Here is a 13,655-nt window from a genome sequence, read left to right as displayed (position 1 = left end):
CCAAGTGTGGAGAAGGGGATTGGATTGAACTGTCTCAAGTGTTTCACCCAGAGCCACTATCCTGTGATTCCACCATATATAGGAATCCAGCCACGTGACTTTCTATCTAGTTCTCTCAGAGGTATCAATTATCCATTATGTTCCTATCTCCTTCCATGATCAGATAATTGAAAAATTTACATTCTAAGTCTCAGCTGGGTTACCCATTTCAAATCCTACACCTAGACAGCTATTACCCTTAAGTACAAACCAAGGAAACTACAATGGATGTACATAAAAATATTTTTCAACAATTGTTACTACAGAAATATCTACAGATATAAATCCTAGAACTAACCAAAATATCAAATAATTTGGAATTAGTTAAATCAATGATGGTATATCCATAGAACAGAATATTTCCAGCCATGAATATTTTAGAATATTTTATGATGTTGAAAAATACAGTATTAAGTGGGACAAACAAGTTACACAGAAATATGTCTCTAAGATTTCACATATATGAAGAAAATTGATATATATATATTTCATATATATACATATGTATAAATTACATCAAAAATGTTTTATCTAGCACTGATAAAGGAAAAAAATAGAGGGGTGTGGTGGGAGCTGTGTGTGTCATTATATAGGACGTGTGTGTGTGTGTGTGTGTGTGTGTGTCATAATACATCACAGAACCATTGCCTCATTGGGAAGATGAAGAGTAAGCTGAAGAACAGCCTATGGCCTCAGGAACACCGCACACTTAAACAGCTAGTCAAAGTTCTAAATTAGATTTAAGTTTAAACACACACTGTCTCCTATAATCATTATTGACATTTCTCTCTTAAATCTATTCCAAGTTAGGCCAAGAAGCTTTCCAAGATATTGAGATGTTAAGGACAAAGTTTTTTGTTCAATCTCCTAGAAATATCATTTCTAGCACAGGGCTATAATGACACCAAAGTTTGTAAAACAAGTTTCTTATAGAAAATTGTATGTTAAAGTATTTGTTATAGAAAATCAAATTTGTTCACCTTAGTTATAGATGAACTCAGCAGCCTTGTGATAATTAAACCATTACTCTATTAGCTTCTGCATAAAGACTGTATCATCAGAATGCGTTCTAGTCTAGCTTTATACTCTGGGGCCTGCTTTAAATAAACAGTACTTCTAACAGATTCAAACCCTAATGAATCAGGAAGTCCCTTTCACACACCATTCTTCTTTATGCCCACATTAAAACAATAGCAACAACATAAAACATATACTACAGTGGTAACAGAGGTTATATATGAGTGGTACGATTACAAGAAATTTTTATTTCCTTGGAATTTACTGTATTTTCCAATAAAACCATGTTTCACTTATTTTATTATTATTATTTTTTTAATGAAAGAATGAGTTTCCCTTTTATCTTTATGCGAAACACTGTCCAGCGAACGAGCTAACATTTTATCAAGTGATCAAGGGCAGACTCCTTCAGAAAAAAAGAAAAAGAAAAGAAGAAGGAAAAGAGGGCTTCGTTCCCAGAATAATCAAGTGTGGGCTCTTTTTCAATCAACAGTTTAAGGATTTGGTGTGGGATTTTTTTGTGCTCTACAGCAGGGAGGATGAATTATTTTTATCTGTGACTGCAAGAGCTTGTATTATTAAGCTACAGTCTTCCTGTGTCTAATCCTTTAAACATCCAGAGTGTTGAGCATTTTCAGGGTTAGAGCCAGAGGGGAATTTAGAAATCATCTGACCCAAACTTGTGTCTGGGGAGGGGACTTAGGGATTTCAGGGATGTGACCAAGGTCACCTGATAGACATGAGATAAGACCCTGCATTTCTTTTTTTTTAAATTTATTTTATTGAAGTACAGTTGATTTACAATGTTGTGTTAATTTCTGCTGTACAGCAAAATGACTCAGTTATACTTATATATATACATTCTTTTTCATATTCTTTTCCATTATGGTTTATCACAGGATATTGAATATCGTTCCCTGTGCTATACAGCAGGACCTTGTTGTTTATCCATCTTATATATAATAGTTTGCATCTGCTAATCCCAAACTCCCTGTCCATTCCTCCCCCCCACCAACCTCCCCCTTGGCAACCACAAGTCTGTTCTCTATGTCTGTGAGTCTGTTTCTGTCTCGTAGATAGGTTCATTTGTGTCATATTTTAGATTCCACATATACGTGATATCATATGGTATTTAAGACCCTGCATTTCTTAATTTGAATGTTTTTTCCATTCCACCAGCTTGCTTCTGCACCCATGGGGGTGAAGGCAGGATGGGGAGATGAGAAGAGCCCTCACTACATGGCTGCCTTCCTATGCAGTATAAGCAAAGAAAGCTATTTTTAGAACCCACTCATTACCCAACTGCATACCAGGGACTCTCAAAATATTGTCAAGACAAACTAATGTTTTTATCTTTACTATACCCCTACCCCCCATTTAAAAAAAGAAAAAGAAATCCTAAAAGCACACTAACAAGAAGAACACGCTGACAGCACGCAGAGCCACTGCTCTGCTACAGTCCAAGAAGGCAGATCTTAAGCTCTTTATTATTAAAACTCTCTGGGTGCTCATTCCCTTACTCATTCTTTCTCTTTTTAGCAGAGCCCATTTAGACTCTGCCTACTTCTCAAAAAACATTTGAACAAGAAACAAGTAGCTATTAAAACAAACACAAGTTGTCTATCTCAAAAACAAAAGATGAAAGGATTTATCCCCCATGGAAAAGTTGCTGGCAACAAAACTCCCTCTTTCCATAAAGCAACAAAGCTTTTTCTTTCATCTGGAATGTTACAAAAATAGTCAAAGCCATAAAAGGCCATTATCCTTGCTAATACCCCAACCTTCAACCCCCCCTAACTGGGGACTTCCCGATGAAGAGGCTAATGAACTCCAATTCACAAATGTAACCACCAACTTAATTAGTAGCAACACATTGCTACAGGATAGCTCCTTGTTTATACAGGCGAGGTCTTTAACGACATTAAAAGGCTTAATGCTGTCATAAATTTTAATACAATATTTTAAACACAAGGGAGTTAATCACTCTCAAAAGTAAATTTACTTAGCTGGGTAAGAAATCCCCAACTTCATTGTATTCTCTTACATTCATAAATTCCCCTTTGTCATATCTGAGCGTTTACAGAATTGGCGCTGGCTTTAGCCATAAAAATCAATCAAACTGATGCACATTCATCAACTGACTGCTCTAAACAGATTGATGGTGCTTATCTTGGTTCTATTACAAGGGAAGTGAGGGCTTAACCGAATCACAGCCTCACTGGAGGTCAAACTAGAAAATGAGAGGATTGTATTAAATGATTACTAAGGCTGCATGACTAAATGCAGTTCTATACTTTTACGTGTTTTGAAAAGCTCCAGGTACGTAAGAGCATGCCAGAGAAGGCTAACATGCAGCCTCACCACTCAGATGCACTGAAAATCCAAGTTAAAGTGTAAACACATCCGGATATATGTATATGTATAGCTGATTCACTTTGTTATACAGCAGAAACTAACACACCACTGTAAAGCAATTATACTCCAATAAAGCTGTTTAAAAAAAAAAATGTAAACACATCATCTTGGAGAAGGAGGCATTAAGGTATTATCAGCCTTCACCTTATTAGGGCTTAGCTCCAGGCTGCTAGAGTCCTAAGGGTGAGCAGTTGCTAGGAAGAAAAGGATGGAAGCAGGCATTTTAAATCAAATGCCTATAGGAGCCAGGCAAAAGCATAATAAATTAATAAAGAGATCTGGGTCGGAACTGTGAAAAAATGGAGAGCTGCCCCTCAACTCCAGCTATCTGCTGCCTTGTAGGAATGTACATCCTGGGTTATCCCATTTTCAGATTTTCCAAAACAATGTAAAAAAGCCATAAAGACTCTGATATGTAAACACTGAATCAAAATATTTTTACAACAGTCTACAAGTCAAATGTACCTCCACACTAGATAAACGTGCAGGACACTGAGTTTGAGATCTCTGATGTGGGGCGCTATACTGCCAGGAATATAATAGAAAGATGAGGGGAGCTGGTAAATAGAAGGAAGGGTGCAAAGAAAGAGGACAGAGTGGGCTACATCAATATCTGAGGTTGGCTCTGTTGAGGGAATTCAGAAGAACAAGCAAACTTGGAGGTAGGAAGAGATTAAGACAGTGAGTCTAAATCTTTTGGGGGATCATGGGTAGCATAGGAAATTCTGATAAATGCTTTAGAGATTTTTCCCTGGAAAAATAAACATATGTAGTAGGCAGAATAATGTGGCCCACGAAGATGTCTAGGTGCTTATTCCTTATCCCCCTCCCCTTGTTACCTTACATGACAAAAGGGATTCTGCTGATATGAGTAAGCTAAGGACCTTGAGATGGAGAGATTATAGTGGGCTGAGTGGACCCAACCTAATCACCTGAATCCTTAAAATCAGAACATGTTTCCTGCCCTTGGTTGTAAGAAAAGAACAAACCTGACCCCATATTGAATCTGTTCCTTTAGCTCTAACCCTTGTTGTCTATTGGCTGTGCTTAGTCATGTTGGCTCTGTACCTTTGTAAAAAAAAAAAAATGTTGCCCATAGCCTGAAATATTTATGGTAGCCCATTCTCAAGGCTCTGACCTTTAAAGGTTTAACACTTTTCCATTCATACAGAGATTAAAAGTTGCAGAACAGAGACTAACCTTTGTCTTGTTGGAGGTTTATGGGAACACTGTGATCAGACCTACGTCGGCAGCTGCAAGAGCAAAGGATTCCGGCACCAAGAAGCATGCACCAACCAGCCACATCCTCTCCCCTTTTAGTACAAAAGCAGCCTGAATTCTAACTCAGGGAAGATGGTTCTTTGGGACACGAGTCCACCTTCTTCTCAGTCTACTGGCTTTCCGAATAAAGTCACTCTTCCTTGCCCCAACACCTCATTCTCGATTTAATGGCCTCTCATGAGACAAGCAGCAGGAGCTTGGACTCAGTAATATGATCAGAAGGAAACATACGGAAGAATGCGAAGAGAGATGCAACGTTGCTAGCTTTGAAAATGGAGGAAAAGACCATAAGCCAAGCAATGTACGCAGCACCTGGAAACTGGAAAAGGCAAGGAAATATATCCATTCTCCCCTCGAACCTCCAGAAGGGAATGCAGGCCTGCTGACACCTTTATTTTACCCCAGCGAGACCCATGTGGGTCATCTATCCTACAGAAGTATAAGATTATACATTTGTGTTGTTTTAAGTCACAGGTTTGTGGTCATTTGTTACAGTAGCAACAGAAAACCAATATAGTATACAGAGACTCAAACTTTGGCAAAAACATTCACAGACCTCCCTAAAGCGCATTTAGACACACAGATAAACGTCCCTTGCGCTAGGAAGAGCTCAACAACATGCCCTCTGAGCTGAAGGTATGAAACTATTTCTCTTTGGCACGCGTGAGAAGATCAGTGCCACCCCACGACACAAGCGGCTCCAAAACCTCACTTCTACAAGGAGGGATTCATTCTCTGAACACTAGCTACCCTTCTGAGTCTCACCCAAACCACATGTGACCCCGTGACAGCTCCCTGCTGCAGAAAGACCTTTCCTTCCTTTCTCAAAGTCTTCATATGATAAGATCGTGCTCTTCCCCAGCCCCCCTCCCCAAGAAGGTGGCATTTTACACCTGCTGAGATTTAGCCTGGCTTCTTCCCTCACTTTGAGCCAGACTTAGGTCTGGAGTGCTCTATTACAGTCCTCACGTCTCCACTGAGATCTTACTGGACACGATATGCCTGCACCTGGCCGTTTGCTGGTTTTAAGATGGAAGAGCAATGTTATCAGGGATGTGAGCTACCTGACTCAAAGTTGTTTTTAGCCTCAGCTCTCATTTCACCGGTTCATCAAATTTCACAAACCCTGTAATATTTAGAGTTTTCTTTTTAAGTTCCATTAGAGTGATCCTAGGTGACGCCACCATGGCTGTGACAAAAAAAAACCCTGTAGTTTAAAGGTTACCATCCTGATCTAAGTACTCAACCTAATATACCAGACGTAACTGGCCTCACAACTCCTGAGCTGCAACTTAACACCAGACGCTGTGACTGTCAGCTCTGGTGCACAGGCAATTGTGGAATGCTGCTAGCTCAGAAAGCTAGATCCTGTCAAAGTAGAACATGGAGGCGAGAAAGGAAAAAGAAGAAAAGAACAACAAGGTATTTGGGGTCCTATGGAGGTTTGCTAAAGCGTAGAGGGAGAAGGCCAGATCTGTTTTGGAGGAGACAAGCCTGACTCAGTGAGGAAGGCTGCCCAGTGACCATGCATTCGGTTCCTTCTCCTGACATGCAGAAGAGCTCTAGCAACCGCCTAAAATGTTACACAAGCTTTTGTGTGTATGTGCATCTCTTTTTTTCTGAGGAAAAGTGCCACAGATCTGAGAATCCGAATGAACTATAACTCCCCACCCCCAAGTGTAAGAGTTGCTGCTCTGTATGTTTCCTCATGAGGACTTTTCTAATTCAATACACTTAGCTCTCCCTAGTCATATGTGAATGATCCCCAGCGCAGAATCCTATTAAATTTCTGACTTGCCCTCTGATAACAGTAATATTACCATTTACCTTCTCCACTGCAGATGGGAAATAGAGTGGTTTTAAGTTTACCAAACATCGAGCGTCTTTGAGAAGGTAGATTGCTAATGTCATTTGCCCCTATCAGCCTCTGTGGAATATCCAGCCCAAAGGACACCATGCATTTCATACGCAAGCATGAAGGATTTCGTCTTGTTTTTTGTGTGTGTTTTTTTCTGCCTTTTTTATGATTTTGAAATATGCATGGGAATATAGTTGGCCTTATTCTTGCTGACAGATGCAGTCACCAGTCTGTTGGAGGGAGACAGAGTCACTGCCTAAATTGATTCTAGTCAACCTAAAACAGCTTTGTTATAGTAAGGCCTCCAATAGGAAGGTGAGTGTCCCGATTAGCAGAGAAATGACAGGGCTGAGTCTTACCCGATCTGAGGTCAAGTAAGAATAAACAGACAAGAGATGGCAACCAGTGAGGAGGTGAGAAAAGGTGTCGAAGAATCCAACTGGATAATGGATCACCTTATTTTGGGGTCTCCATCAACCCTTTGGGGCTCTCTGATTCTAAAATCAGTACGTTGAATATTTTAAAGCACAACTTCACTATATATAAAATAGATAACTAATAAGGACCTACTGTATAGCACAGGGAACTCTTCTCAATACTCTGTAATGTATATGGGAAAAGAAGCTAAAAAGGAGTGGATATATGTATATGTATAACTGGTTCACTTTGCTGTACAGCAGAAACTAACACAACATTTTAAATCAACTATACTCTGATAAAAATTTTTTAAAAAGCACAATTTCATAGCACAGCCAATCTTGTCTGTCGTTGTTGATTCATTTAGACTCTGCTGCCTTAGAAAAAATTGCGAAAAGTCATGCCCAGAAGCACAGCCCTCCCTTCCCACTGAGTGAGAGCTATGATTACACTGTACACAAGATCCTACAAAGACAGCTGACACAACTAGCAGTTGAATTCTTTCTTCTGTTTATTTCCAGAAGAGACTTTCCATAGACAGCTGCAAGGCCAGGCTCCCATCCGAATGCCATGCCAACCTTGCTTCGGACAGCCTCCCACCCACATTCTTGCCCTGACCCAGGGCCATCTCTAGCAGGTCTGGGAGACCAGAGGGGTCAGCCCCAGGGCCACCTCAGGGCTTAGAGACACCACCTGGATCAGCACAAGAGCCACGGCTGCTATGCTGTAATCAGACATCTGTAGGCTCAAATTCTGGCTCAGCCTTTTTCACTTGTACAATATCAGTCAAGTGCCTTGACGTCTCAGCCTCAGGCTCCTTCTCCATAAAATGGGGCTAGAGGTACCCACTTTTCGGGGAAGGGGTGAAGGCTAAATGACAGAATATGTGAAAAGCAATTGGCCTGACTTCTACACTGTCATCGCCAATTACCATCATCACAGAAGAAAACCCACTCCTCTCTAGCGTGGAATGAAAGAGGACAAAATGGAATCAGCATTTCTCTCTCTCAGGGCAGGACAGTCTCCGCTCCTCTCTGAGCCTTAAGGCTGATTATCTTCAAACTGAAGGCAGAGAAAGTAGGTTACTTGCATTTCCCTTAGACTCAATGATTCTCCTTCTAGGCCCCTTTTAGGAGCTTCTCTGACCTTCAAGGGATGCCAGCAAAAGTCAGAAAGCCTTGCCTCTTGTGCAGGGGTAGCAAGCACAGGTGTTAGCGTTTCTGGGAAAGGACCCCAAGGCCCAGTGCAACTTCTGACAACAAGGGACCCACCTTCGTTGAGCTCGCACGGTTTCTTGGCACCTGAAGGTGTGGTTCTGTGGACTGTCCTGAGCTGGCGTTCCTGTTCTCCCCCGACACTCTGACTGGCTGGGTACCACATGCTCTGTCTCCTGCAAGAAAAATAGGAAAAGTAGATGAACTGTCCGCAGCCAGCAGTTCCACAGTGTTCTCCGGCGGGGTGTGGGCCACAGGGCAGGGCAGCAGCCGTACAAAACATACGCTACCGAGGGCTGTGGGGAAGGGGGCCCATGAGTGATCCGAAACGTAAAAAGCCTCTTTCTAACAGTCAGTTGCTGCAAGATTTCAGAATAAAGAAAAAATAATAATAACCTAAAATTTACAATTTATTTTTTATATTAAAAATATGAGAGAAGAGTATTTAATGAATAGATTTGCAAATACAATTTCTAGAATATTTATAGCATAAGCTCATTTTTGCACAAACATGTATGAATGTACACACAGACACACACACACACAAATTGGCATCAAGTAAACCAAAATCTTAACAGGGACTAACACTTAAGATGTCATTTCTTTTTTCTTTTGGGTACTCATCTATACAATAATCATACATTATTCCTATAATAAGAAAGAACTTTAAGTTAATCTGAAAACCAAGGAACAAGTCATTTTTATAAAATCCAAATCCCAAGTATGCTTGGTACTCTCCCCTCCCCTCCCCTCCCCCCCCAAACACACGCGCACACACACCCCTACACCTGTCATTGGCTACACTGAATCCAACGAAATCACTATGTTGGTCCCATTATCCCATGATAAACTCCACTCATTAATTTACAAAAACTCCAGAAGCTAATTCTAGAGAGTATCATAAACACACCAAAGCTAAAATGAATCTGTATTCAATACAAGGACACACAAACCCAAAATGAAAGATTTTTATATGTTCAGCAGTTGAACCACTACAGTATTTGAACAATGCCAAACCTCTGACAAATTTTCCATAGGATAAAACAGCCCCTCTTTACCTGATAAATGAAATACTAAAACCAAAATCAGTGAGAAACTCAGAAAATCCAGATGGCTACTGTCATGCAGTCAAAATATTCATGTGATGCAGTGAACTTGGGTCTGACGGTGCAGTACACTGTGGTGACAATACAGACGAAGCTCCCCTCTTAGGGGTATGGGCTGAAGTCAGTACAAGTGCCAATATGTCAGGTGTCTCAATATGTCAGAAATCATTTTTCTAAAATATTGTACTAGAATAATTTGGTGGGGCTATTTGCCAAGTAGCCATCACAAGCTTCTAGAGCAAAATCATAGGAATGCCTTCCTATTAGAGGGGTAAAATGGAAAGTGGGAGCAGAGTTGAGGAAAAGGAATGAATTAGAACTACCAAGATCCTTTCTTTAATTTTTCTAAGCCTCCAGCTTCAGGCAAGAAGACACACCACATGAAAGGGTTCCATTAGTATCCGACAGTTCCCTAGACATAGTAGTTGCTTGTGAAAAATTCTACAGCTATTCAAATACTGGCCAAGTTTCCCCAAACAATGGTTTTCAAGTGAGACAGCTCTGCTTGCAAGTATGCTAGGTATGTGACCTTAGGCAAATCACATCCATTATCTGGACCTCAGTTTCCTTGTCTGTAAAATGGAGATAATACTCCAAGCTCACAAGGTTGTTGAACAAGATGCTCTTTTACTACTTACCAACTGGAGGCACACAGTGGATGGGAGCTATTGATGATGTTAACAGTCCTTTTACAAAAATTCCTTCAAAGCTCAGTATTCTGAAACTGGTGTTAAGGAAATCCTTGGAGACTTAACCCAAGTGAGTTCAGCAAAAGCAAACCTATTTTTGTGGTGGGATGCTTGTTTCAGGTTTCTATACTAATAATATTATTTCAAACATCGTATTTAGAAGCCACCCTACTTGTAGACCTAAAGAAATGGCCCTTCTCATTTCTAAACAATTTAAACCAGAAATTTCCAGAAATTTCCATTCCTTTAAAACTTAACCCTTTTAAGAAAGAGTAGTTTTTTTTTCCCCCAAAGACAGTGTTTTATCTAATCCTTTGAACCCATGGAGGTTGAGAAGGGTTACAGGCCACACACTGCTGGATTCCCATGGATTTTACAAACAAAAGCAAAAATAAATAAATGGCAATATGTCAAACTAAAAAGCCTTTGTACAGCAAAGAAAATGATCAACAAAATGAAAAGGCAGCCTACTGAATGGGAAAAGATATTTGCAAATCATGTATCCAATAAGGGGCTAATATCCAAAATATACAAAGAACTCACACAACTCAATAACAAAAAGAAATCTGATTAAGAAATGGGCAGAGGACCTGAATAGACATTTTTCCAAGGAAGACATACAGACGGCCAACAGACACAGGAAAAGATGCTCAACATCACTAATCATCAGGGAAATGCAAATCAAAACCACAGTGAGATATCATCTCACACCTGTCAGAATGTCTTTTTGATAATAGCCAACAATAAATGTTGGTGAGGATGTAGAGAGAAGGGGACCCTCATGCACTTCTGGTGGGAATGTAAATTGGTTCAGCCACTATGGAAAACAGTATGGAGTTTTCTCAAAAGATTAAAACTAGAACTACCTTATGACCCAGTGATTCCACTTCTGGGTACTTATCCAAAGAAAATGAAAATAGTAATTTGAAAAGATATATGCACCCCTATGCTCATTGCAGCATTATTTACAATAGCCAAGATATGAAAGCAATCTAAGTGTCCATCGATAGAAGAAGGGATAAAAAGGATGGTATAAACACACACACACACACACACTGAATATTACCCAGTCACAAGAAAAGAATGAAATCTTGTCATTTGCAGCAACATGGATGGACCTAGAGGGCATTACGCTAAGTGAAATAAGTCAGACAGAGAAGGACAAATACTGTATGATTTCACTTACATATGGAATCTAAACAACAAAACAAATGAACAAGCAAAATAAAACAGAAACAGACACGTGGATACAGAGAACAGCACTGACGATCACCAGAAGAAAGGTGGGTGGGAGATCGTGCAATATAGGTGAAGGGGATTCAAGAGGTATAAACTTCCAGTTATAAAATAAGTCACAGGTAAGTTATGTACAACATAGGGAATATATTCAACAATATTGTAGCAACTTTGTACAGTGACAGATGGTTACTAGACATATCATGGTGATCAATGTGTTATACATACAAATGTTGAACCACTATGTTGTACACCTGAAACGAATACAACATTAAATGTCAACTGTACTTCAATAAAAAAAGCAATCACCTACTACATATCAAGGATGTTGACAGTTAGGAGGGTTATATAAAAGTGAATAAGACATCCCTGTCCCGAAGAACTTTAAAATCTGTTTCTAACAAAAACTAAAGTGTGAGAGGGCAGACACTAACTTGCCTACTTCTGTGTTAACGTGTTTGTCAAATGGGCAGGTCCAAACTGACCAAGGGAACAAGGGAAGTAGAGGCCAAGTACTTCTCCAGGTTTGTCTTCCTGCCACCTGGTCAGGCATAGTCTGGATGGGGCATCTGTAAGAGGAGTCAACCTACATCTTTTCCTGCTCCCAACCATGCTCTTCTACCCTTCAACCTCACCTCCCGCATGTCCCAAGCCCAGCCTCAGTAAAGTGATTTGTGGGTTTTCTGCTTATATGCAGGAACAAACAAACTGATTAAGATCTGAGATATTTCATAAGAAAGATATTTCTCAGAAGAAAGATATTTCATACTAAAACAAATGTTACTTTGGTTATATTCTGATCCATGAGCAGAGGCTAGGATAGTATACACAATGACAAAAGCTGTCTACTAATCAGGTTCAGAGGCTCAAAACCCTAGCTGAGTTAAGGAAAAAAACAGGTGTCCCTAAGTAGAAATGGTGAAATATGATATTTTGTCCTTGTTGGGATTTTAGTGAGTTCAGCTGGCTCCTAAAGAACTTGAGAGAATCTAGTTTTAATCCAATGGCATGTCCACTGCTTCAGGCCCTTCCAAGTTTTCCAATTGGTACAAATCCATGACCCAGGAGAAAGAATTTTCCATCCTCATTCCAGTTTTTGCCCATCTGCTCTAGTGTGCCCAGAGTATTACCCTTGGGCCTCAAAGAAATATGCATCTTCTAAATCTTCCTTCCAAGATGTGGCGAGTCAAAACAGTCACTTTTTTCAATCTTCTCACACTTGAGGGTTTATCTATGACCATTCTATTCTGAAATTTATTTAGAATGTTATTTCCTCCGATTGCTGGCTTAAATTTTAAATTAAATGGCTTTATAACTAATCACTCCATTGTTAATAAAAATGTCTTGCATTTATGAGAGCGTGTTCTTCCCAAGAGCTCTAATTACTACATGATTAATGCATCTGATATCTCCATAGTTCAGAAGAGCACATATTTTCAGCTCTTAGAACAAACAGGAAAAGTGTTATAAATATACCCTATCCTATATCACCTTAAAGTTCCTATTATCTTAAACCTGCACATGTCTGTGAAAGTGACTTAATGTCCTTCTGAATAATTGGGAGTTTTAAAGACTTTCACCCCTGATTAAAAGAACTATTTGTTATTATCACATTCATTTCATAATTGGGGGAAAGGAAACCCTGGAAGAGATTATTTAAATTTCTTTTTAAAAATGTGCATCTGATTATTAATGTTCTGACCCCTTAAGAAACAGGGAACGTAGATCACTATTTCTTCAGTCCTATCAGTCCCATTTTAAAAATAATTTCTGCCTACCTTAGTCACTATTTCAACAAAGAATAAAGTAAGTCATGTAGGAAGGCAGGCATTGGTTCAAAATCCACACATACCCCCAAAGTAGAATCTCCTCTGATCCTATTTCCTTACCTGTAATACAGAGATATCACCTAGTTTACTGCTTAGAGTTGTAAGAATTTCTAGTAGAAAACACACATTCAAATTATATTGTCTATCTTGTCCACTTTCCAAATAACATTCACTGAGTGCCTGATCTGTACCAACACTAAACTAGGCATGTTTAACCTACATTTCCTCATTTAAAACTAGGAGGTGGATTTTACTCTCCCAGTTTTCTGCAGTGAGAATAAGAATAATCAAGAGAAGACAAGACAGATGACTTACCTAGGACAGAAAGATTGTCTTTTACACAAGAGATGTCTTCCTGAAGACCTTGAAAAATCTAACTGAGATTTATATATTTTAAGACCATTCCCATAACAGAAGATATTGGGTATTTCTGTTCACTAGCTAAAGTGGAAATATTTCAATAAAATAAACACAGCTTATAATTCAATAGACCCAAACAGCTTTGAAATTATGCAAATCTTGATATATCTAGGGGGAGAATTACACTATTTCAA

General features: G+C 39.4%; 1 protein-coding gene across 9 annotated transcripts in view; it reads right to left on the bottom strand.

Annotated features, from left to right (window-relative positions):
* FAM13C (family with sequence similarity 13 member C) overlaps positions 1-13,655 on the bottom strand; it is a 134,539-nt gene that overhangs the window by 64,291 nt on the left and 56,593 nt on the right. For all 9 annotated transcript variants that reach the window (XM_082407452.1, XM_082407454.1, XM_082407451.1 and 6 more), the window contains one exon: positions 8,299-8,417. In XM_082407452.1, coding sequence (XP_082263578.1) covers positions 8,299-8,417 — 119 coding nt within the window. The remainder of the gene's footprint in view (positions 1-8,298; positions 8,418-13,655) is intronic.

The sequence above is a fragment of the Balaenoptera borealis genome (assembly GCF_965194805.1).
Source record: "Balaenoptera borealis genome assembly, chromosome: 10".
Lineage (NCBI taxonomy): Eukaryota > Metazoa > Chordata > Mammalia > Artiodactyla > Balaenopteridae > Balaenoptera > Balaenoptera borealis.
The sequence above is the reverse complement of the archived record's forward strand: the minus strand, read 5'-3'. Positions and strand labels throughout refer to the sequence as shown.